At 39.6% G+C, this 27,364-nt stretch overlaps 1 protein-coding gene across 1 annotated transcript in view; it reads right to left on the bottom strand.

Annotated features, from left to right (window-relative positions):
- SLC49A4 (solute carrier family 49 member 4) overlaps window positions 1-27,364 on the bottom strand; it is a 66,091-nt gene that overhangs the window by 8,183 nt on the left and 30,544 nt on the right. Inside the window, 5 exon segments of the mRNA XM_039729758.1 lie at window positions 7,828-7,955; window positions 12,909-12,976; window positions 13,601-13,709; window positions 18,704-18,833; window positions 24,055-24,317. Coding sequence (XP_039585692.1) covers window positions 7,828-7,955; window positions 12,909-12,976; window positions 13,601-13,709; window positions 18,704-18,833; window positions 24,055-24,317 — 698 coding nt within the window.

Genomic DNA, 27,364 nt, shown 5'->3' with positions numbered 1-27,364 from the left:
GAACAAGGGCAGTAACTCTGTACCTTAGAAACAACACCCTCAAATGTCTTGTCAGGACACTCACAGGAACACACCCACTGGCACACACCTCACACTTCCACACTGAGAGGAGCAAAGCAGCTTTAGCATCACCCTTTTGTGTGTGCACACCAAGAACTGCCAGCTGAGTACCAGTGACAGCACCTCAGCTGAGATCACAGGTACACTGACAAAGCAAGGTCTGTGGAGAGGTACAGGCACACACTTCTTTGCAATTAATAAGCAGAAATGTCACAGCAAAAGGACAGACAGAATGCAGCATCCAGGAGATGACAATTTAAGTTATAACATCTAATGGAAATGATAGCTTTTAATTGGGAACCACAAAAAGAAGTTTTGAAAATGAGGAAGATGTGCACATCTGAAAGCCTTCTTTAAATGGCACATTTAAAAATGCTTTTTATCTCATGCATCTGTAAATCAGCCAGGGTTATTCTGAGTGCTATACAAATATGCTTATTCCAGTAATTTAGCAACTGAGTCACAAATCCAACTGGTCAACTAGACAGGAACTCAAAGATAAGATACACAGTTCTAGAAAAGTACAAGTACAATCAGAGTTCAGAAGTGGGAATTTAGCAACTGAGTCACAAATCCAACTGGTCAACTAGACAGGAACTCAAAGATAAGATACACAGCTCTAGAAAAGTAAGTCCCAGAAACAAGTAAAACCAGAGTTCAGAAGTGGTTTTTGTTTTTTATTTCACACACTAAACAGTGTATCTCATATTCCAACTTGTGGGTGACAGGACAGCAGGGAGATACCACCTATTAACAGGGACCATTTCCTTTCCATCACAGAGACCTTGTGCTGAACAAACACAAACAATTACCACGATTTTACACTGCAGAGGAACAGCTGCTCAAGTTACAGCAAATGTTCTTTCAATTAAGACAATCTTAATGACAGTCCTTGGAAATGAATATCAGGATCTGAAAGCACTGACAAAAGAAAAAAAAAGAGATGATTCACCAAGAAGCTAACAGTATGTCCTAAAGAATAACAACTAACTTGGATAGGCATACACTGGAGAAGTGTGCTACTACTATAAAAAATCACTTTTTCTCAGGAAAAGGAATTAATTACTTGCCTATGAAGTTATGTGCAAAGTTTATATCCAAGACAATGGCAGCTATGGACATAAACAATAGAACTGGGCTAGGGTTCTTAAAACATGATATTAATTGAAATAGTTTAAAAGATGTTTGTGTGCATTAAGCAGCTATTTCTCAGGTTGACCACTGCAAAAAGATCAGCAAAAGCAGAAAACCCATCCAGAGCACAGCTGTTTCAGAAAACTGGCAGGAGCTGCTGCAGCAGGAGGCTCAAGCCACGTTTCATCATGTCATGTTCATGCCTGAGGTATGAGCTAACCCTTGCTATTCCCTCAGCCCTCATTCTGCTGGCCAGGAAGGAAGCAAGGAATAAAATGTGCCTTCATAATAGCACTAGAGATGTTACCAGTTAGATTACTTGGGACTGATGGTGATACAGTGGCTTAGCAGAAAGAGGAGAAAAAGTGGCAAGAAGGAAGGATCCTGACTGGCTTATCTTCTACAGGCCTTGAGCTACTGGATGGCAAATACATGTCCACATCCCAGAAAAAAAAAAACAAAAAGGTGGGGGGAAGCTAGGAATTCAAACAGGGAAGTGATTTAAATGACAGCCTTCACTTGGTGTCCTCAGATGAGTTTGCAATCCAGCAGGAGGAGACTCAACTATCTCTGACATACAAACAATTTCCCAGAATTTTCCAGGATGTTCTGAAACATGTTTCATTACACCATCACTAAATGTATAACTACAGAGCCTGATCCAAACCCAAATGAAATTGATGGAAGGAACTCAACTGCTGTGACTAGCTCTTATCAACCACTGGCACCCGTATCTTGGCTGATTTTTAACAAAGAATAATCCCAGATACCATTTCTTAAAAAAAAAACCAAAAAAAACCAAAAAAAAAAACTTTCAGATAAATTTACACAGGAAATGTGTATCAAGTGCAAGCAAGTGGTACAGTATCTCCTTCCAAAGTCCTCTGCCAAAATCTCTTGAACTCTGTGCATTTTGTAACAGTTCTCTTCTGAGACACACTCAGCCAAAACTCACACAAATTTTATAGAGATAAACAGGAGAGTAAATACAATGGAATATATTCTCTGGGAAGCAGCACACAATTTAAAGCAAAACCTATGGAGATCTGGGACACTTTGTCAGTGCCCATTATAACTGTATTCCAAACATCAAAGTGAAAAGGATAATGCCTCATGTGGATGCAGGCTTTGTTGATTTCAGTGCTTCAGTATCCCCATGACCAATTTGAACAATTCAAGTTAGTTCCTGCCAAAATCTAAAGTCCATTAAAGTAGAATGAAACCTCCCTATAATCTAACTCTTGCTACTGGCCATGGTAAGAAATGTCATGGAAGAAGTAACCCTTAATTTTTCAATGAGAAATGTGACTCCCTTAAGGTAAGACAGTAAATTTTACTGTAATTCACTTATGGGAATGAAAAAACACAATAGAAGAAAGATGTCTCTGTAGTGCACATTTATAACATCAATATGTTTCATTGCCTGGATTTCCATTCCAGCACGCACTGAGCAAATTGCTATCTCATGATATAGTTTTGAAAGTAACCAAAAATCTGATCAAATTTTATTTGTTCTACATTCTTCTCATGAGAAAAGCAAGTGGAACTTGCTTTGAAAGCAGAGCATTCGGTTTTGAGAACTAAGAAGTGAAAAAAATACTGAGTAAGCCCCAAGAAATAAAAGAGGAGAGGGCTGGAAATTACAAAATATTTGAGGTTTATTATTGATGGATATTTAAAGTGCCCAGTTTCATATATACTCATCCCTGAAAGGCTCTTCCCAAATCTCAAGCACTGTGTACAATTAAACACTGTTTTTTGAAAGGAAATAACCCTCTAAATTACTTCTTTAAGCACTCTTCTATTTGTGAAGCTAAAGAAGCTGTCAGCAAAACAAAGTTCATTATTCCCATCTTATGAGTGGGAAAAGCACAGCAGGATTTGGGGTAATGATTTGCCCAAAGCCCTAAGCAGGTTAATGTTCTCAGGCCACTGTTTTATCCTCTGGGCTCCCCTGCCTTACACTTACCAAGCACATCTTAGAAACTAAACTGAAACAATAAACCAATCAGCATTATATTATTAACACCTCTCTTCTTCTGTGCTTTGTAGATGAGGACAGAGAGACAGATGTGTTTACAATGTTCAATCTGTTGAACCTGAAAATAAAAGTGTGGGCTGCTTAACCTAAATATAGTCATCAGCTTATGGAGTTGCCACCATATTCAGTGTCTGCCATGCAGTACTAGAAAAGATTTTGTAAAGCAAACTTCTGCCGAATGTGCTCATAAATATTAGAATATTCTTGATATGCTACACTGAAAACATTCAATCTGAGCTGCAAGCAACTAGTGTTGCATATCAATTTTTGGAAAATGCTAGTATTTGTATCCAGAGATCCTACCAGTAATACAAAGTGGCAAGATACTGAAACTGGCAATACAATGCCTTACGCAATTATTTTGGGTCGAAGTATCCCATTGTACATAAATTCACATAATGAAGTTCAGTACAAAGCAAACTAACAATGAACTTGGCAAAGAGAAACAGATCAGCAGCTGCACTGAGAATTCAATGGAGAAAACTATTTTAATGCTTGGTGTGTACATAAAATTGTCTTTGAAACTGAAATGCAAATAATACACATTAAAATTAAAATTTCTTAAAATAAAATTCAGGCTTGCTTAAAATATAAACCAATTCCAGAATCAAGGTTTTTGGAGAGCTGTGATTAGCTGATGAGAGGTGTTTTAGACAGATGATATAGTAGCTGGCACTGTATCACTATTGCCTTGCTTTCTTTTTCCCCACACTCCTGTAATAGTTTATATATACAACTCTGAACACACTTTTTATAAAGTCTCTTGGAGTTACATTAAGAAGTCAGCAAATGACACAAAACTTGTCTTCCTGCATGGGAGGAGGAAAAATGGAGTGTATTATGCAAATATGAAGCAATGCAGCCATTACTCAACACAAACAATCCTAAACAGTATAATTTAAAACCACAAATGCAGTCATTGATTTTTAATAACTGCATTAAAGGTCTCCATTCTAAGTAATTACATTTTGTAGGAAATGTCTTTAAATGATGTTGTTCCTATTTAAAAGGAATTAGGAGAATATTATATAAACAAGGTGAGGAAAATATATTTTGCTGTGACTATTTTTTCAAATACCTTCCCGGCCCCAATATTTAAACCAGACATAACTAAAATTGCCATAAAGAACACCAATTAAAAGAGGGCTTTGGTTTGCTTGTATTTTAAAAACAAATATTTTGAGATTTTTTTCTTTTAGGGTGAATAATTGGCCAAACTCTCATCTTTTTTATGCTTCCATAAAAACACATCCATCTACTGCTTGCTCTGAGCCCAGGTGGGAGACAAGCAGAGGGTTTTCAGAAGAGGGAGGTGAGCTTATGTCACCCAATATCCACATGCTAAAGGAAAAGACTGGGTTTGGACCTGGGGAAACCACTGTCAGAGTCTGCTATAGATGCAAACTTCATTAATGGATCAACAGCTGTGAGGTGAGACACAGCAGCCAGTGATGATGCCACCTAACCAGCCTTCATCTCTGTGGTAAAGCCTGCCTCAACACCTGCCAGTACAAAGGCTGTCTTGTCTCCTCCCCAAAATGACTGTCCTGTCCTGTGGAACAGCTGCCTTTTAACTGTACCAGCAGTCCTTATCACGTGGATATTTCAGCAGTTCCCAGGTATTGCTGAAGATGGCAACACTTGGGGCTTTGTAGGGCAAAGCCTGACTTGTTCAAGAGAACAACACTGGAGACAGGCCAAGAGAGGAGGGGGAAATCCCTCCCAAAACAGGAGCTACATGGCTGGAAGGAAAAACCTCTTTGGAAGATCAAATGTACACCCCCACAAATTCTCGTGTCAGTTTTGAACCCTGCTTGCTCTGCCTCAGCATTTGAATAAGGCTGAGAGTGTGGACTGAGATCCATCACTGGCTCTGCAGCACTGCCAAGCCCAACACCTCTGCTCTTTGCCACAGCACTGGAGGAAGTGGAGGAGCCTCTGAACCTTCTGGCAACATCAAAACGTGCCTTGAATAACACAGCCCCTGCTTTACAGCAGTGCCCAGTGTTGCCTGTAAAGTGGCTCTAGAATAAAAAGTATTTTATGCACCTTTCCTTAAAAAAAAAAAAAAGGAAAAAAAAAGAAAAGAAAATAAAGAGGAAAAAAAGAGAACACTAGATGGAAAAAAAAAATCAACCAAAAAATTAAAAACTATGAATGAGGGAAAAGCCCCACAATGACATCTGCTTTTGTTCTGCACATCTTCAAGCTCTACAAAACACACAGAGAATAACTACTTGGCAGTCCACTGTCAACACCTGCCCACTGATATGCAGAGTGACTTCCACCTGTACCAGCTACCACTAATCACTTCCAAAAGCTGCCAGCCCACAGCCTGCATTTGACCTCCTGGATTTGTACTCCAATACACTCTACATCTGAAACTTTTAATTAAAAGGAGAAGAATAAAAAGAAGTTCATCCAAATCAATTCAAATGTACTGTTTCTCCCAATTACTGTGAATGCAGAGGTCATCATCATGTTGCATCATTACACTGAGGAATAATCTAGCATGAAGTCCTATAAATTAGCTTAAATAGCTTGTGTGTTTTCATCCATAACAGCATATTTCATAAAGATATAGCACTGCTTTTCTGTGTACAAGGAACTAAATTGAACAGGCACATTACATCTATTTTTTTAAGAACTTTAATGAGAAAAGCCTGATAAGAACCTTCCCCCACTGCATATCTATGAAATTTAAACAGAAGAAAAAAGAGATCTTATTTTCTGGCTGCACATTAGAGTCTGAAGCTTTAGACTGCCTTTTTTTTTTTTTTTTTGAGGAATGCACCAAATTCCTGGCACTTCTATTCAAAACAACCTTGTGTTTTAAAGAAAAGGGTTCAGTATTTACAGTGGCATATGTAAGAAAAGCACTGACAGAAAAATCTGATCTACAATTACAACTTAATCTAAGGAATCATCCATTTTAAGAGAAATGGTAATTGCATGAAAAGTACAACCCAATCCCTGCATTTGAAGCAAGGGATGCTAGTTTAGGACACTATATATCAAACCTCAAATACCCTACCTACTTTTATGTCCTGACATTGGATGACCTTTCCAAAAAAAAAAACCACCACAATGCAACTACGTGCTATAAAAATAAGAATTCTTATAGAACCTATGCTGCATGCTGAATTCTTTACAAAAAAAACAATAAAATAAAGTCAGAGAGAGCTCCATCAGTTTTGTTTTGGAACACTGGTGAGTGCATACGTAATGACTTTCCCCTCTTGAAACATTTCTGCTTCATTCTTATGCATAGACTTGAAGGGCCATTTATGTGTTTGGTTTGTTGCATCAATTCAGAGGATAGAGTTACTGTAAAAATTTACATTACTGCAGGCTTGTAGTGATGAAGCAGGCAAGCATGAGAAAAAAGCTTTTATTGCTTTTATTTTAGATTTGATGGAAATGTGTAGTCATTTAGTATGACAACAGCCATCATGAAATTTGATTTGTTTATTGATTAAATTATGTTTTATTTAAGCAGAATTTTTGAAAGCATTGAAATTTCAAGATAAAGCACAAATTTGACCTATCCATCCAGATGGTGTTGCTCCTGAATTGATCATGTATTTCAATTTGCTGTACCCACTTTAGTTTATAGTTGTGACATTTGCAGTGCACCAAGGACACTTACTGAAACTCAAACTTAATTTGAGTAAAACACTAGTCTATATACTACTCTCCCCACCAAACTCTTTTATTAAAAATGGGCGAAATAAAGTTTTCACATCTCCTAGAATGCATAAATTGCTTATAAGAGAGATGGCCCTTCATTTAAAATGGATTTACAGAATTCTTTACTAAATAAATATATTTTTGAGTCTTGATGGCTTAGGTTTTACTGTAACTTGCTACTCTATTGAAGGTCTTGCAATCACAGGTGGATCAGTCCTTTGGTGAGATAATAAGGTGAAGGACAGACTTTTAAGAACTAAGCAGTGCTAGCTTTCAACTAAGGGACAGCTTGCTGGCAGCCCAACCTCTGAGCTTCTCCCCCACTCCTGCCAACAGCTTTTTTCCTGTCTTTTTGAGGCACAGGCTGAGTTAATTTTGGGCTGGAAGAGTTCCCTGAACCTGCATGCAGGTGCAAAAAAAGAGGACAGCACTGTGCAGGGACAGATTTAGATGGCTGAAAACACTACGGGTCACCTTGGTTTGAAATGCACCATGAGATCCTAATAACTAATGCAAGTTTCAAACCCCTAAATTCCCAGACATGTCAGTGTTTCTTGTATGCAACACTACTCTCATTCATCTGATTTTTCTTGATTTATTTCTCACTTCGGTTATTCCAAAGGACTCAAAACAGAAAAACACTTAGTCCCCAAATCAAATTTAAATGTGTATTCAGGGTTCCTGTTATTGGGTTTTTCAAGTTTTTAATCTTTTTATTGAGTTATTCAAAGCAGTGAAGATATTTCAGGTTCAATAGACTTTCTAAACTTTTTTCTTTTTTTTTCTCAGTAAAACTACTATATTACTAAAGATACCAAACCATGTTATAAGATATTGAAGACTGCAAATATTTGCCTGCAATATCAATTATAAAGAATAGGAATTAAAATCATTGTCGATACCTGTGGTTAAAGGCAGATGAGTGACAGTAGTTAGACAGGTGAGAGTGAACCAGGTTGATGCTAATGTTGCTCCAGATAAAAGCAGCAGCAGTATGAACTTCAGCATGCCCCTGATAAAATCTGCAAATCTAAAATAAAAACACACATCAGAGCAGTACAAATGCTGATTTTCAAATTCTTTAAATGTGATACTTGACAATTAATTCAGTATATTCTCATTAAAGATTTTGGAGACTATAGAAACAATTTAAAAGTAATTTCTAATTTTCAGAAATAGAAAAAAGGTATTTTTATAGAATGGTGATATTTCTAGCTGTCAAGCTGAAGAGCCATGGATTTTTTAGCTGTCACAAACAACCAAACCAGAACAATTCTCAAGCAATTCTCAAGGCATCAAATGAAAACACTGGGGGGGAGGTTTTTATTCTTCTGCATTTGTTGGACACAGTATCTCACCACTACTTCCATCGCTGTTTTGTCAGCATTTGCCAGCCTCCCTTGGCAGACACAGAGCTCCATTAGCATATGAGGAGGCTGCCACGTTTCATTCAAGACACAGTTAAGTGTCAAGATTCATTCCTGTGGGAAATGGCAAAACTCCAAAAGAGTCCAAAGAATCCCTAGTTGAAGATGACAAGGAACAGCTCCTGAACCCTTGGATGCATTGGTGAAGAAGCTCGTGGTGGCTTAGGCAAGGAAGGAACCCCTTACACAGGGGGTCACTCTGCCAGAGGCTGTTTTGGGTTGAAAAGTCCCAGAAACCACAAGCTTGGTGCTGCTCCTCTTCTGCACAGACCCTGCTGACAGACTGGGAAAGGATAGCCCCACAAGTCCTTGGGCAGTCTGGCTCTTATATAGAGGGAATTATGATATTTATACCACCTGATGGTACAATAGCTTTTTTCATCTTTTTTTTCCCCTTTTTCTTTCAAGGAGACAAAATGGGCAGTGCTCATGTGGCATAATTATCAGTGCAACTTCTCTTTCCAAAGGGGATGTCAACCTAACTATTGGGAAAGATATATTAGAAAAGGCAATGTTATTTATTCATGAGTAATTTTCTATAATCTCCTGCTTAGGAGATTTAATTTTGGGATGAACAGGTTAGGTATGTATTTCTAAAGCATATCTTCTGTCCCCTTGACAGGCTCCTACCTTGATTAGGCTAATGGCAGCATAATCCACCTAGGTTGGTGCAAGATGAAATTTGTCTGTCTACCAGCTTACTGCCTTCTCTGCCCTGACAAAGATTACTCTATAAGCAGATACCTTATAGTTTACTTGATAAAACATGAAATGCTGCCAAAATGTTGAGAATTTCCAAATACAGCGTAAGAGACGTAGGAGTAATGCACTCAAACACTCTCTGCTCCCCCAGACCAACTTCTTTCCTGGAATTTTGATTCTCCCCATGCCTGAATTCCACATTGAATTTAGCAGTGAGTAATTCAATAAGCAGCAGTGAGAGATCAATGCTGCATATAATCTGAGAAGTTTATGACTGCAGTGTTCAAGTGGCTTATGCATTCATCTCCAATAGCCAGAGGTCAGCTGCTACTGGTTGGATTTTTTTCTAACAATCCGATCGAGGAGTCAGGATCGCCTCACTGGTTTGCCAGTGAGTTTCTTTAATTATTCTTTGGGATCACTAGGGTCAAAATCAGCAATTTTAAAAGCTTTGCAGAAGCATCTCGAAGTGTAAACTTCCAGCTTATTCCACAGAGACTCCTGCTTTGCCTCCTGGCAGACAACATCACTGTCCTTACAGGCAAGGGCAGCAACGTAGGTCCTGTCTAATGAAACAATGTGAGAAATATCAGCCTTCTAGGAGCGACTACAGGTCTGGGAGTGATCTCTAGAGGATCCTTGGTGTCTATCCCACCACCAAGGATATGTGGGGATGGGAGGCTGGTATGCAGCTAATCCATTCATGACAGCTAAGTGGAGAAAATACCTACCTTCACCAAGCAGCTGCAACTCTTCCTGACACAAAGATCCCAGTGTGGGTAGCAGTGTGCTCCAAAGAGCTCTCAGATATCACAGAACTCCAAAAGGGTCAAACGTACCCCAAAGTAAAGGTTTATTCAGCTATTGGATTCAGCCAGGAACAAAAATAATAGAAAAAATGACATAATAACCTAACCTGAACTTGGTAATTGAAGGACTTCTGTTTCTTGTCTGGTTACAGGAGAATAAAGAAGACTCTAAACCTAATCTACCCTTCATAATACTTGCTTCAATCAAAAAAATATGAGAAATTACTTTTATCCTCAGACCCTGTACCTGATTTCAAACCTCTGTTCTGTACAAATCCTTCTACATCATCTAGCATGTAAGGAGTTGCCTGCAACTGCTAAAAAACTAGGCACAACAGCAGAGAAGGTGTATCCTTTGCCAGACACACACCTCTGAGCCTGCTGCTGGTAACAGTCTCCAGCCTCCCAGCAGATCCAGCCCTAGGCTGTATCCTACAGTTAAAATCACAAACCTGCACTGCTGACAACACTGTCTGTTGCTAAGGAAATTATCACCATGCCACAAAGTTCCAGCATTTTTACTAGATTGCAGGTTAGAAGCAGGAACTGAAACTGAGCTGCAGAGGACAAAACCTCAGAAATATCTATGATCCTTGGCAAATATGGGGGGAAAAAAATTAAAAATCTGAGAAAAGGGAATAGATTTATGTCTCCATGCAATTATATGAATGCTGCTCTTTGACACTGCTTTTCTTCAAACTAGTAGCATTTGAAAGCTGCCAGCAAAGGGTACAGCACCTACCAGCTGCCCAAAATAGGCCAGGCTTTTCAATGATAAAAATGCATCAAACACATTAGCTAAACATGTAAGTTCATGGCTATCAGGACAGCAGTGGGTGGAGAGTAGAAGGATTTATGTATAATGCTGAGAGAAACTTGCAGCATTTTGAAAACAAGATAGATAAACAAATTTCCAAACTGGGCATTACTTCAGAATCAGATGATTTAACACCTACTGTGATGTACAGGACCTAATGCTCCAGGGCAAGGCTCAGGTTGTTAAAAATTCTGAATTATAGAATCTGCATTGACAAAAATGGAAGGAGCAAATTCCTAAGATGCACCAATTTTGCTTTAAAAAATTAGCAGAAGAAAAAAAGGAAAAAACCCAACCCCAAAACTAACAGCTTCTTGAGAGGTGGTTAAGGGAGAGAGCTGCTTGCTTGGCAAATCACAATTCTGACACTGAAATATATCAACTTGTCAGCTTTGACAAGAATCATTACTTAATTTTCCTAATTACAACTTTCAGCAGATTACAGTCAGACTCGTCATTGATTCAACCCTACACAGATAAATGCTGAATAGGCCTAGGAGGGAGAGTCATCCATCAGAAGTGACAAATCACCTCCTCCCTCCCCTCCTGTATGCAAACCCTCCCATCTGAACTGTGCATAGCCCAAGTTAGAAAGACATATTTGGAGACAGACTGTTGGTATTTCTTAAATTTACTAAATGCTACAAAATACAGGTATTCAACAAGGTTTGAAATCAATTTTGAAGCAGTTAAAGGGACTGCCTGCATTTCCTGAAGCTAAACCCAGGCAGCATATTAAATAAATTAATCTACCATAAAGACTGAGATTTGCATGTTGACATAGAGTTTGCAGATTCTCTCCTAGTAAAGTTAAGTGAGCTTCTAAACTCTACTATTGAAATGTTGCAAACATACTAGAGATTAACTCATGATGAGAAATAGCAGTCTACCTGCTTCAACATGCAACCTGTGGCATCTGTGTCATTTGCACCAGTTGCTTTTAAACATCTATTCTCTTACAGAGAAAACATTGTATCTGAGCTTGGCTAATCAAAAACAACTCTTTTTAGAGGAAATCAGGGCATGAACTTTGTTTGGCTAGATGAAGTCCTTTGGCCTGCATCTGGAGTAGATGGGAGAGCAGCACTTGTTTCTTTTCCCTAGGTCAGGAGTTTTTTCCTCTCCCTGTTGCAGTTGCTAGGCAGCCTGCAAAATGTCAGGATGTGAAACCTCACATTTCTTTATGCATTGTGTACTCTGATGAAGCACAGCAAGTGAAAAAAAGAGAGTTTCAAAAAGAAAAAGAGAGTCCTAAAAAGATCACTCTCCCCATCCACAACACCATGATGATGAAACAATTGCAGATATCTGCACATGGAGTCTAAAAAGTGGACACAGAGAAGCCAGGACAATGCTCAGATATCCCAAAGCAAGGGGAACATGTGATTGGTTTTAATCACGCAATAAACTCACTGCTCAGGTACCTCCTGAAAGACTTTCTCCCTCCCACCATCCCTTTTCCCAAAGGGGACCTCAATGAATGAGAAACAGCCTTTTGGAAGGGTAATCCATTTCTTGCTGTTCTAAGACTTTCTCGCTCCCACCATCCCTTTTCCCAAAGGGGACCTCAATGAAAGAGAAACAGCAGCCTTTTGGAAGGGCAATCCATTTCTTGCTGTTCCACTCCCTATGTCATCAGCTCATGATGGCCAGAGTCAGCTGTGTCTGGATTTACAAAAAGCATACAAACACCCATACTGTAGCCCACAGGATACAGCAGAAAATAGTTAGGCTATGCAGGAATCCAGCAACCTGCCCAAAATGGGCCCAGACTAATTTCTCTGTGGAAGAACATAATGTTATTGTGGGTAGGCTGCCTGGGCTACATTCCCTATATCCCTTTGGGAAACAACATGCCGATAAGTGTTAATGGAAGGAGACAGAAAATAATTTCTTCAATGCTTTCCAAATGTGCTACAATGAGGTTCTCCCTCATACCAGGCAGCTGAATTCACCAGAGCTGTCTTTAAAACCAATATACAGGAAGCCAGTGTCAGGAACAAGAATGTGACTTCCAAATTCAGGTATATGCATGTGGAGTTCTCAATCCCCAGCAACCACTAACGTGGTAAAAATTATGGCTTTACTAGAAACACATTATAACCCCAAAAGGAATTTTCCATTTCAAGTTTCTGAAAGATGAGAGAAAACAATTTCTGTTCTTAAGAGGATAAACTAAATGACAATCACAGTTGAAGAAATGGAGAAGGACCTGTAATTATTCCTACCTTGCCATTGCTATGCCAACAACACAACCTCCAACTATAGACCAAAATCCAATCCAGCCTGCATCCACCTGACAGGGGAAAAAACCAAAACAAAAACATAGAGAAATGTGTTAAAGCTCAGAAAATAAGATGATGTTACTTTCAAAACAAATGCTGTGCAGGAGCTCCAAACTGCTAACAACAGTTCTCTACAATAATCTGAAGTGCAAGGCTTTTTCTGGGAAAGGAAATAAATTCACCACAAGAAAGTATGACTAAGTAGTCTGTGCCCTAAATGTGACCTCTCTTTATGGAATCTGAGTAATGTCCTCTGTTTTTCTATAATACTCTATCAAAAGCTTAGAAATCATCCTCTCCGCACTTCATCTTTTTCACCACGCATGCAGCATTTTTTTCACTAGAGATGCAGCAGCTAACAATACTCCCACTTTTTTACCTACTTCTTCCTTTTTGTTAAAAGGCATGTACAGTTCTGAAAACACTCAGCACTGATGGAGAGTCCACAGGGAGAGTTTTGACAGTTTGGGATGCCAAAGCTACAGCTCATTTTGTTTAAAATTTCAGGGAGTAAAGTGGTCCATATGTATTAACAGCATGTTAAACATAAAAATCTGATAAAACTGCACGCTAGTGAAAAACAAAAACATACCACTTACAAAATAGCTGCTGATTATCAGTCAGGAGATACTCACCTGGCTTACATGAATGGGTGTTAATATCAAATCCAGAACACCAGACCAGCCAGAGAAAACACCCAGTGGTATCGCATAGGCCAAAGCAATCATCAAGAATCGGAAATTGCTGTGAAGATAAAACATTGCCATTAGCCTCAGCTTCTAGTAGAAATTGCACCAAGATTAGCCAGGAGAGTAAATCACACCCTAGAATCTATATTCTGCCCATCAAGAAAATCAGCAAAGGTCTGAAGGAGGAGTGAGCCAGGGAAAACAAGAAAGGTATCCAGCCATGCCACGGAATTCCTAGTGGCTGATACATTGCCACCTTAGCACGGTGATAATGGGAAAAGCCAGTCTCTCCACATAGTTCAAAGATCTTTGTAACATGCTGGGCTCATATGCTTCTCATTTCTGCAAGCAATTCTTCCATGCATTGGCATGGGCAACCTACTTAGCCTAAGTGTATGTTAGGAATAATAAGCACTAATTTAAAAGATTAAAAGCTTATTTCAAAAATAAAATCAGAGATTCATCCCTCTTGAACTGCACTTAAAAGATCAAAAAAAAACCACCAAGCCTGTTTTAATTGTCTTTATTTTGGTGAAAGGCAAGGAAAGTTCTGGAAATGAGACAGATACAGTTGCAAGAGTGAAAAATTTTGACAATTTGAACTGGTAAAAACCAGAGACAGATATAATACTTTACTCTAAATAGTCAACATATTTGTTTTTCCTCCCAATTACTCAACCTTTAGTATTCACTGAAGGTGAAACAGTCAAAGCTGTATCATCATCTTCAATGTATAGAGCTAAACAGGAATTTAACCAACAATTTCCCCCACTCACCATAACTGAAAGCAAATGTGAAATCCTTGCTAAGACATCCAAGTTTTCATCAAAAATGTTTCAAATGGGAAAGAAAATACACTTTGGAATCTGAACCAGCAATATTTTAAACTGAAGAGATTTTATGGTGATTCCAAGGTCAGTCATCCCATGGGATATCCGTGTAACCCGAAACATGGCTCCCTCCAGTCTCAAACAATTTACATAAAATTGATCCTGATCAGTACCAGTTCCTTGGCAAGCAGTGGCAATTTGATAGCACACAGTTACAAAAGCCAAGAGGGAGAGAGAGATTCAATTACTCTCCAAAACATTCGGAACTTTGCAGCTTACGCTGTTTTACTCCCTTAGATGCTCCACACACACAGTGCTTTTTGCACTGCTCTTTTTCACACATCCTCTTCTTGAATAACACATTTCCATCCCATGAACATATCCTCCGCTTTCAATATCATTTGTGTCAGATTTATCTTTTAATGCAAAGAAAAACAACACTCAAACTTTCAGCTCTTCTATACATTAGTTATATTTCTCTGAATGCTACTGTCTTCCTGACAACTTTTTTCCTTTTTTTAAAATGCCATACTCTTATGCTAGCTTATCTTATATCACCTTGGCATTTGATGCTATTTAATACTATTCACTTGAAAACCATTTCAAATAAAATAAAAGGGAATTTGCATGGACCTTATAGAGCCATATTGTAGATGCTAAGAGGAAACAAGTCTGAATGCAGTGTTCTGAAATAACACTTGCTGAATATTCAAAATCTTTGGCTACCTGGACCCCAACTTCATTAAAGAGCTACTTTTGAGGGAGAACTTTGCCCTTTATTTGATCAGTGTTTTCTGTGGTGTATTTGTTCTGTAACTCAAGCAACAAGACAGACTGTGATGTGGGATAGCTGCTCTGTGCCACATCCAATCCCTACAGTAACAGCTCTGCACGATGACAATCTCCAGGGACAGAGCCTGCTCCCCTGCCTAGTCTCCACAACAAGGAAGGTGACCAGGAGAAAGGGAGCCTGGCAGTGACAGAGATACTGATCACCAGGTGTCATTCTGCCCCCTTGCTCAGCAATACCTCGTGCTGGCTAAAGCCATTCCAAACACACATCTTCAGTAGCAGCTCCACTTTTCATGGCTCCAGTCACTTGTGTACAGCTTTTGCAATTTTGCAATTGCTCCACTGAAAGTAGAAAAATGTGCTGTCTGTCACACCATCAGCTGTTGAACCCACACTGTTTTCCATCCTATCAGCAATGACAGGATATCAGAATTAGCCTCTCTGTTAAACCATTCTGCTGGAATATGAATTGATTTTTTCCTCTGTTTTTTTCAGAAACCAAACGCCACTAGAATCTGTAAGACAGGCTGGTTCAGAGGGGAGCCCCATCAAAGTCAGTCATCGTTTTCAGAGTAACTTTGACAGTGCCTATTAACATCAGGCACATTCTGAGCAGCTTCCATTACTGGATGGTGTTGTTGATGAAAGTGTCATTAAGGCAATAATGATGCATAAAACCCCTGATACAAAATTTCAAAATTGCTTACATATTCCCTAGAAAATATAAATGCCATGTAACTGGCTAAAATAATCTTATTACTTCAAAACAAAAATCACAACACATTTTTTTAATGCAGGTTTTAAGACTTATCAACCATTTACTTGTATTAGAAATTTTTTTTCCATTTAAGTTTGTGGAATATCCTGAGCTGGGGAAATAAAATCAAGTCGTATTTGCTTCACCCAAGAAACTGAGATAGGGCACCACACATTTTCTAATAGAAATTCAAACTGCACTTGTCACAGTGTGTGATAGACTGTTAAAAGATTTGGGCTTAGCTCCCAAACCATGACCAATCTGTTGTCTCCCACTACAGGCTGAGAAAGCTGGTATCAGGAGATAATCAGACATCAACTAATTGGTACAATCTGTCAGAAGAAGGAACCCTCCAAATCAGAAGGAAGAATCAAGTTCCTAAGAACGTCCCCCAAAAAGGGCCCACAGGGGATGGCTGACCTGTGTTGATGGTGTAATAACTCTGCAAGAAGCAGCTCATGTAGAAGATTGCCAAAGGACCTGAAGGCACAGAGGAGTGTGGGAGTTGCAAGGATGTGATATATCCCCTTGGTGTCCAAGGAGAAAAGGTCAGTGACTTCAATGGTAAAGTAATGCTATGTTGCTTTATTTCAAGTTAATAAAACTGCAGCCTGGTGGAGAAGACAGGGAAATCATGAACATCTCAGTTCTCATGAGTGTGTCTGGTGCATTGCTGTGAGTCAGCCCACCAGCTCAGACACATCCTGAATGCCTTACACACAGTAAAAGGAAATCATGATTTCTTGCTACTCATCTGCTGGTTACCCTCAGTCTACACCACCAAGTCTAAAGAAAGGCTCTCTAAGCCAAGATGAAGCCTAGATTAGGCAGGCAACAGAGCTTAGAAGCCTAATGAACCAGATGATGGATTACTCTTGAAGCACAGCAGATACCATTTTCTTTTATAAAACCCCCTTGCATGACAGATTGTTACTGAACAACTCTCCAAGATAAGTGGGTTTAATGATGAACTGTTGATTGTTTCATGTACAGAGGAATGAAGAAGTGCCTTTGATAAAGGGTAGCATGGAAGAATGCAAAAACTGAGTGAAGAGAGATATAATTATCTACCTGTCCACATTTTAAAAAAGCCCTCTTGGTTCCTGGAGACACTGTAAACTATACTCATTATTGAAAAGTCCAGTTTGTTTTTTAAGTTTCATTGGTTGTTGTTAACAGTAAGCCAGCTTTGCTATTTACATTCTGACCTTACCAGTATCTCAGGTCCACTGTTTACAATACTTTGAACACGGAATCTAATGGTTATAAAACTCCCAAATGGAGCACTGTCAACTAAAATTTTATATCTTACCTGCGAAGCCAATTGCTGTTTGGATTTCTGTTCAACAGCAACATTTTTACAACACAGCCCTCAGGCAGGGTCTAACGGCACATCAGCTTGGGTGCAGAACAGCATTCTTGTGTGTGATAAGTGTCCTTAAGGGAACTGCTATTTTTTAATACCCTGAATAAGTCACTTAGCAGACTAACCACCCAGCTGTACTCGCACGTCCTGAGTGCCAGCCTGCTCCAGGATGAGCACACAGGATTAAGCATCCTGCCAACTAATTACTCCCCCAAACAAAAAAAAAAAAAAAAGCCTCCAAAAACAAAAGAGAAGAAAACCCAGTGACAAGGGATGAATTGTTTTCGCTGCCTCTAAATAAAATTATTGAAAGTACAGCCCACAATAGGTCTGTAGTAACTAAATGTCTAAAGCTGCACAATTATCGAGCTTCAAGCAACCCTTTATATGCAGATTCAGCTCCTACATCACTCAACAAACAACTACAGCAAGAGTCAGAAGCTTCCCAGTGAAGTCAGTCATATTCCGTACCAGGGGAGCAGCTCCTCTTTGCCCCAGAATGTTCCCCTGTGCAGTATCATCTCAGGGCATGGGCTTTCACAATTATTCACCCTTAATATTACAGTTGCTTTAGCTGCTCCTCTGAGATCATATCTGCATTACACAAGACACTGAACAAACACTGGGGGAAGTAGGACTGTGTCTTACTTAAAGAAACCAAGAGGGAGAAGCTGCAATACCATCACTTTCTTTATAACCTCTTTTTATTTAATATAAAAATTCAAAGCAAGCTAGCTCACCTTTGAGCCTATCCAGAAACACACCTGGAGACATTTTTCCTATTCCCACTTCATATTTTAACATACAAATAATGAGATTTAATAGATCACATAACAGTTTTATATAGTTCATTCATTGCTTCCATGGGTGAATGAAAGCAGCTGAATAATCCTTCAAAAGCAAAGTAAACCCCAAATTCAATACAATAAGCACAGAAAAAAACAACTTAAAAGTTAGTTTTGCACAGTGTTCTTCACTGTTTTTCATTGCTCACTTTTAACAATCTCGTATAACTTGATGTAACAGAAGCATTGCATAAGAAAAGCCATGCTAACAGGATGACTAAAGCACTGCTGGTGCTGAAGGACTGGCATGAAGAGTGGAAATGCACACAGTGATTTAAAATTTAATGTCTGCTCTTTAGCAGTTAGCATCCTTTTATGTCTTGACATTAATATTTAATTTTATTTTGTTTAAAAGTACTACACACCAACTTGTTTGCTCAATGAGAAGATTAAAGCACACTTGTTTTTATTTACTTAGGCACTGATCTGCTTTGAAGTGGAAACCCAATGAGGTCCTACCTTAAGAGTCTGCAAAAACTTCTCCTGTAGCTGAGCCGCTGGCTCGCTGCAGCCACGCTGGGGGGGAATGGAGGGCGCGAGGGGAAGTAGGCCAACGCTGCGGAAAATATCAGGGAAACCATTCCAAATTCTAAACAAGAGGGCAAAGAAAAACAAAACCAAGAACAGATGTTAGCACTGAAAGACTTATTTCACTGCAGTGCTGTTATCAGCCAGCCTCTGAGACATAAATCCCACCACGAGTGCCCGACTGCTCCTGACAACAGAATTCCGTAACTTGAAGGAGGAATTTCTTTCTCCTTCCCCAAACAAGATTTCAAATTGAGATGGAGAATCAGTGAGACTAGCAGCCCATTCCAGTGATAGGTGCTGCAGAGAACAAGGCTCACACACCAGGAACTTAGCGAAGCAAAAGGAAAGCTTTTGCTTTTTCTCTTCAGAGAGAACTGCAATATGAGGATTTGGCCACGTTTCCTTTCGATGGAAGTAACTCAGTGCAGGTAACAGCATGCTAGAGACTTGAAACAGATGGGACTGGGGAAGCCCCAGGGCATGGAATAACAATTATTCATTGCACAAGATGATGAAGGCAAACAAAAGGTCATGCAAGGCAGCAGTTCCGACACAAACAGCACTACATGGCAACAGAATATAAAAGAGCAAAGTGCAGAAGCAACCATGGCTCTTGAATAGAAAAAGTACAGGTAAGAGGGGGAAAAAGAAAGAATACAGCTGTTTGTGGATGCCCTGCTTTTTTAGCAGCAGGAAATCCAAATCTTTGAAAAATTTTATAGCAGAAGTTTGGACCTGAGCTTGAAAAGTGATGAGCACTTCACAGAAACCAGTAAGTCCCATGAGCAGACACTCTGAAGAGAAACAACTCTACCCACAGTCAGTCTAATTAATTTGTTTTACAGGCCTTTTACAGTGTATATCATGTTCTCCACAGTCCTCAATCCCAGTATTTCTCCTACTGCCTTTGAAAACAAGATTCTTTGCTGATAGAGAGAAAAATGTATAGCTGAAGTGTGTTATCTTAAAAGAACTTGTGATCTTGTAACAAAGAAGTGTTCACTGACAGCACAAATAAATTCCAGCAGAGCTGGATACTCAATTGCCTTAATTTTCTTTTTTTTCTTCTCTTTTTTAATAAATCAATATGAACATGGCACTTTGCCAGGTCTTCTGCTAAACTAGAAGAAAATAAATTCAGGAAACTGAAAAGTAAATAACACTCAGAGCCTAAATGGATCAGCTGGAGATGGAGAAGGGAAATGAATGCTTCTATTTGGCATATGGGAGAAAAGGCATATTGGGAGTGTGACAATGCCATTTTTCATCATCAAATACTAAAGGACTTATTTTGAATTACGTGGTGTCTCTTTTCCTGCTGTGGTGTAACTGCATGTTTCAAGGGCCAAGGACACTTAAACTAGACTTTCTCACTCCTCTGCTCTTCAGAAAATAGATTAATTTCTATCTTTGTGCACATTGTTTTGGAGACCATGAGCAGTGAATAAAGAACTGGCAGTAACTGATCATCCCAGACCTAAGAAAGGATGAGATGCTCTGTCACTACAGGATGATTCTACACAGCTCTTTAGTCAAAGCTGTTTATCCCCCTGCCTCCTGCCTCTATTCTACATATAGGTTTACAGACATACATATTATACACATTTTACTTACACATTAAAGGCAGATTTAAGACTGCAGACAGGTATAGCTAACCAAGAACGTGATCACACAATCCCAAAATTTTGTCCAAGGTACTCATTATTTAACTTCGTTATACTGCAATGCTATAAGGGGAAAGGCCAGGTTTTATTCTGCAGAATCACAGAAATATTTAAATCACAGAAATATTTCCTAACAGGTGCCCTTCTGGGGTCTCATCTATGCACTGCCTGAAGATTTCTACCAGTCTAATTGCTGTAGTAGGAGCAGCAAAAAACTCCCTTTTTTTATTTTAAAAAAACTACTAAGTTCAGCGTGCTGTCCTTGTAGTACCTTCTTGCAACTCTTAAATGTCTCCCAGCGTTATAGTTTGCAGGCTAACAAATTTGCCTAGATAGCTCTGCTCTGTGCACAAATGAAAAGTGACGAATTCACTGTGGAAACAAAAGCATCTCCCTCTGTTGAAGAATATGAGTTTTTAGTGCCATCTGAGCTTTGTATACAATACTTACACCTCTATCAAAAGTCCAGGCACTGCCAAACACATCTGATTTCTTACATATTGAAATCCTTCCTCAATAGGAAACCCACACTCTTATTTCCATAATTTAATTTACCAGAGTAGAGGAAGAGGAATACAATCTAAAACTTTTCCTGGGCAGGTAAGTAGTGAGTGAAAGTCAGCAAAATGGAGAAGGTAGGAAATAGGTCAATGCTGAGAGTGAGGGAGCTGCAGTCACAGGAGAGGCTCTTCTTTAGAAGCTGCCAGCTTCTCAAAAGTGCAATGGATGCTCTCAAACAGAGCAATGCACATGACATGGGGCAACTCATAAATCAGTGTGCAGACACACAAACATGTACAAATCTGTGTACTTGTTGAGTGAAACAGGAATGCTCCACAAAAGCTGAAAAGCTGGGTACCACAGTGACTTGTGATGTGAGAGATGCCTGCATCTTAGCCTAGGAAGCAGGCACCCTGATGCTTGTGCAAACCCCAAACAGCCCAAAAAAACACATGCTTTTTTTTTTTTCTTTAAACAAATAATAGTTTTACACTGGTATTTAGGAAAGCACAAGGCTAACACCTCTGGCTGCAGTCCAGAATAATTCATGTTTCCTTACACTATTCAAGTAATACAATTCAATTCTGATTTGCTACATCAGTACTACTTGAGCTGTGAACCAGAATGTGCAGCAACACAGACACAGAAAGAGGCTGTGGCAATTCAGCTCAGCTCTGAGTCTGAGATAAAGGAACAGCAATTTATTAAAACACAGAAGAGACTGGAGTTAACAGAGCAATTTCAGAATGGGTTTATAAGCAATTGCTTCGTAATCATGTTTGAGCTTAAGTCCTTGGAAAATTTGTACACTGCTGGCACACTACTGATCCCAAGTTAACAATTCACATCGTTACTGCCTTTTAAAAGACATCATCTAACTTTTGGAGGCTGCTTATTTAACGCTAGCTCACACAAAAGCAACAAGTTCATTAGAAATGCAGAGTGCTGGCCCTGTGAAACTGGCTTTCCCATAGTATCTGAAAGAACAAGTCATACCAAACCTGACCACACTTGCTGAAGAAGTGGGGAAGTGGGACATTTGGATCCAGCTTCTTGTTCTTCTACATTCTGCAAAACCTTCACTACTAATCTGTGAAGTCAATTTGAGCCTAGTTTTCTGCGCAGCTGTTTTAAGGGGACAAATAGTACCCTACCACACCTACCAGGTATTTTTGTCCCACAGGTGAACAGAGCTGTCTGTTCACTATTACCCACCATGAAGCAGCTGTCCTTCCACCTCTGGACCCCACAGGGCACAAGAGAGCACAGTGAAGCAGTCAGAAGGAACCTTGTGCCTTCAGCTCTCCAGGGAAACAGGGCTAAGCTGAGATAGAGCAAATCCTATGAGGGATTCAAAGCAAACTCCTCTTTGACAGTTCTTTGCAATTTTAAACCAGTTGGAGGTTTTCCATCATTACTGTGATTCACTGCAGGCCAGCAATGTTCACAAAGCAGCTCTCTGTCATTGTCTAAACAGCTATAGAGTTTGCAGCTCCTGAAAATATCCATCCCATAGGACACAAACACCAGCACAAAGAAACTATCTCTGTTCAAAGCACTTTCAAATACTAAGTGAGAAATACAGATGCCCCACAAAACACAATTCCTAGGAAGCTGAAGAGCTGCTGTAGGATCACTGCTTGCTGGGACCAGTGATCCCAAACAGGTCTACAAGGGTGTTCCCACACCCTAGCCAGCTCAGAAAGGAAGAGTCATGCTGAGATGTGAGGCAGGCAAGTCCTGAACCGTGGTGGCAACATCCATCCCTGTTTCTGAGAAAAACACTTAGGAAAACCGCCTGAAAGAGAACAGAAGAGAAAGGGAATCTAATGCACTGCTGAAGGCAACATTTCTACTGCTACCAGACTCAAAACAGTGGTTTCAAGCACAACACAGTATCTCCTCAGGCAAATGCACTCTTCCCTCTCCATGGAAAATCTGCAAAGGGAGAGCAAAAGCACTTCTCTAATTGCTAGGGTTCTCCTCCCCTTATCCACTGCTCCTCAGGACAAAACCTGACTTGCTTTTGTTTTTCCTTCTTTCACACCAGACATGTTCATCTGCCACGAGATGTTCAGAGCCTAACACCATATCTGCATGTGAAAAAGGTTTAGCCAAACCTGAATTTCCTTGTTGTTCCATTTGAGTCCAGTAAAAAGCAGCTTACTCAAAAATACTTGCTGAAGTCATGATCCAAATTCTATTACACTTTCTTTAAAACAAACATTAAAGTGGCCCTCACCCAACAGGAATATTAACTTGACAAATTTCCATAAGGATAACGTCCAGGAATAAATGATCACAGCTAACTCAATCCACTAAACCTCCACATAAACTACACAGTATATACATGTTAGGACTTCTGAAACACTTACTCCTGGCTGGATTTCAGAGGATGCAATTATAAGAGGGGAAAACCCCTATCAGATGTGCAACTCTCAATGCTGTACTAATTTATATTCACTAAAAAGTAGAATGTAGACACTTTAACCACTTAATCAATTCTGTTTCCTTAAAGTTTGCTGCTAATTTTTCTAAGTGACAGGAAGAGGCATAGAAGCCATTGCAATAAGAAGAGCAAGGATAAAAAATCCAAGTTTTATCAAGTGAATTTTGCATCAGTGATTTTTTCCACTAAACTGTTGTCACTTCATTGAAATTGCTCACCAGTAAGAATTACGTGGTTTTAGCTAAAAACAAAATCTATCGTGTTTTAATTTCAATGTTTCTGACTCTGTAGATTCTGAAATACTAATTATCTAATCACATTTGAAAGGCACATGCAGGTCATAAATTAAGGCTCAGTTAATGCAGAACAGAATTTCATGCTAAAAGACTATTGAATTTCCATTCCAACAGAAACAGTAGAAAAAAACCCAATGCGTCATGGAAACGTATTTTTAATGAAAATTCAATAAGCAAAAACCAGTTCTGAAGCTCGGGGGAAACTCCAAGAAGACATTTCTCCCAAGATCATCCGACACAAACCAACCGAACCGCTTCTTTTCAAGGAAGGCTGTTAAAAAAAAATTAACCCTCATGACTCAATAATTTCCCCCCAGCCACAGAGCGGACCCTGCGCAAACCAGCCACTAGAGGGTGGCGGCCCCGCACCTGCATAGAGCACGGCCTCGATGCGGTCCTTGATGCGCGGCGCGCCGCCGGGCGCGGCCGGGCGCGCCGTGCCGTTGGGCGGCGGCACCGCCAGCGGCCCCACCAGGAAGGCGGCGGCCGAGCCCAGGTAGTTGAGCAGCGAGGCGATGGCCGTGGCCGTGGCGCGCTCGTCCGGGGAGAACCAGGTGGTGGAGAGGAAGGGAGCCGCGTTCATCACCGTGGGCCCCGCCAGCCCGTTCAGCAGCTGCCCGCCGTGGATCAGCCTGCAAGAGAGAACAGAGCGCGGCCCTGTGGGTGAGAACTGCCCGCCAAGTTTTGTTAATTACAAAGGCACGCCAGGTAGCGAGGGATGGAGATTTCAAAGAAATGAAAGCCCTGCGCAAAAGAAGGATATTCTATACACCAAAAGAAGCCAAATTAGATCGATTTGAAGAATACGGAGCTACTCTCATCTCATTACCTCGTATAAAAGGAGAAGCAAATGTTCTCTTCGAAACAGAAAAGGAAAAGGGAATAAAAGGGACTTTCTTTGCAGCAAAAAGGTATCATGACAGGATATAAATGCAGAAAAAGTGTAGTAGCAGAAAAGCATTAAATTACAACACTGGAAACCTGACCCTCCTGCCTGCATTAAATCCCAACACTGGAAACCTCCTGCCTGCATACATCCCAATATTGGAAACCTGACCCTCCTGCCTGCATACATCCCGACATTGGAAACCTGACCCTCCTGCCTGCATTAAATCCCAACATTGGAAACCTGACCCTCCTGCCTGCATTAAATCCCAACCGAAGATTTAAATTAAGTTATGGCAAATCCAAAATTTGAAACACTTCAGCTAAATACTCTGCATATTTTTTCACTGCATTATTTATTTTTATTTACACACTCAGATGAGCTCTATGTGCCTACAGATGAGAAGGCCGGGCTGTTAGGGTTTCCAAGAGAGTCGTCTTCTCCAGCAATCTGGCCATTCTCAACATACTGCTGAAACCATTGGAAACCTGACCCTCCTGCCTGCATTAAATCCCAACCGAAGATTTAAATTAAGTTATGGCAAATCCAAAATTTGAAACACTTCAGCTAAATACTCTGCATATTTTTTCACTGCATTATTTATTTTTATTTACACACTCAGATGAGCTCTATGTGCCTACAGATGAGAAGGCCGGGCTGTTAGGGTTTCCAAGAGAGTCGTCTTCTCCAGCAATCTGGCCATTCTCAACATACTGCTGAAACAGCCAAGTAAACCCAGATTTTTCTCGTTTTTCACACTCATTGGGATTTAACAGATACGGCTGGTGACAGAACAGAGATAGTACTTCCAAGCAGTGAAGTCTCTGCAAAGTTTGGCTTAATATTAGTACAATGAACAAATACAGAAAGGACTTTTTGAAGGCTCTCCTACTTGTGGAATTCAGAAATGTTCCACTTTGACTTTTCCAAAAAGTAATCAGCCATAGAATGCAAAACTATTTCAGAATTTATATAAAAACTTCACGTCTAAAATACAGCTAGAGAGTCACATGAGATATTGCAACCCTCCAAAGCAAATCTATTCATTGTGCAATAAAGTGGTGGCAGATGATATTTTCAAATGGGTGGTGTTTTTCTAACCATAGCAGGAACTCAGTGTTATTGCTGCAAGACTTGAGTTGTGAGACATAAAAAGCTACGGCTTGAAAATGGGGAAACATAAGCCAGCATTTAGGCAGTGTTTCAAGCCACAAATGGCTGAATAATATACAGGGTAGCAGGAGTTTTTTTAAGCACACAAAGGAACACAATATGCAAAAGAAATGCCTACAGACTTTTTATAGATTTAACAAGATGGATTGCAATAGAAAGGAATCAACGCTACTGATTCTCAGTGGATTGGAAATCAAATTTTTAAACAAAATCTATAAAAAATATTAAAAAAAAGGAAGCACTGTTATATATCATCCGAAGGAAACTCTTTCTGAGCTGGGACAGAAATAATATCCACTCTTATTTATAAGCCATTCACAGGTTTTGGAGGTTTTATAATCCTCACACAGAAATGACAGATTTCATTACTAGTGTTGATAATGTGTTTCAGATGGACATCACCAAGGCATGGTCAAGCCTTGTCAATGCTTGTTAAACTCTCACACATGCTAAACCAAGATGAAATAGTTTTAAACAAAGAAAAACGACTATATAAACAATGCTCTGGTATTTTTGTGGAGGACATATTACATCAATCCCCTATGGTTACTCCCCAGTGTACTTGGGACAAACCAAGGTATCCTTGTGCACTTTAGTATTTTCATTCTACTTATCTCACTGCAGTTATTCTCAAACTCCTAAAATGTTCCAGGGTATTTGCAGAGCTACGGCACATCTCCAGAAAAAACTGCATTTCAGTAGCAACTGAGGTAACTACTGTAACATATAATGATTTTATTTTAGTATTTCCTCCTGCTCCGAAGTGAATTTAATGCTTAAATTATGTTCTTGTTACTGTATGTTTGGAAAACTGTGTCACCACAAAATAACCTTTATAGCTTTAGGTGTTCTACCACTTCTGTTCACTGACACCACTCTGGTATTATTGTTTTAATTCAAATGTGCCTCCTCTGTAATCATCCTAAAGGCAAATAAAACTCAGTAAAGTCAGAAAAGAGTACAATAGTTCTGCAGCATCTGTGGCCACATAGGCACTTCATCTGACAGAAGAAGAAAAGTTCTGTAAAAAGCCCCTAAATAAACCATCAAACAAAAGCCCCCAATTTATATATTGTGAAGGTTACACACACATTCTAACCACTTTAGATTTAATTATGTCCATCAAACTTCATCATCTGAATAATGGTCTCTAACCAATCTTACACTCAAAGGGAGCAACAAATGTTAATTTTACTTTGAAGATCCAAGGGTGAAAGTAACAACTTAACCCAGAATTTTAATTCTATATTAATTCTATCTATCTAAATTGTATCTTTTTGTCTTTATTGTTTTGGGTTTGTTGGGGGCTTTTTTCCACAGTGTGAGCCAATTTTGCCTCTCTCAAGGTGTCTTCTGTTGGTGTTTTCCTGGCTGCTCTCTCTCCAGCCTTGTCCTGGCTGGTGTGCTCTAGTCACAGATTTGCATTTTTGGCATTTACCAAGCCTGACATTATCATCCAGGGTAGAGCATCTCTTATCTTCATATTGTTTAATTTCTCAAGTCCAACATATTTGAGTTAATAAACACTATTTTCAGACTAAATTGCCATCAATATACAAACTACTACCTCCAATATCTCTGCATATGATAACAGCTTAAACCCTATTTTATCTCTTTTTC

Source organism: Passer montanus, unplaced genomic scaffold (assembly GCF_014805655.1).
Source record: "Passer montanus isolate IOZ18808 unplaced genomic scaffold, ASM1480565v1 scaffold1, whole genome shotgun sequence".
NCBI lineage: Eukaryota > Metazoa > Chordata > Aves > Passeriformes > Passeridae > Passer > Passer montanus.
This window is presented reverse-complemented; position numbering and strand designations above follow the sequence as displayed.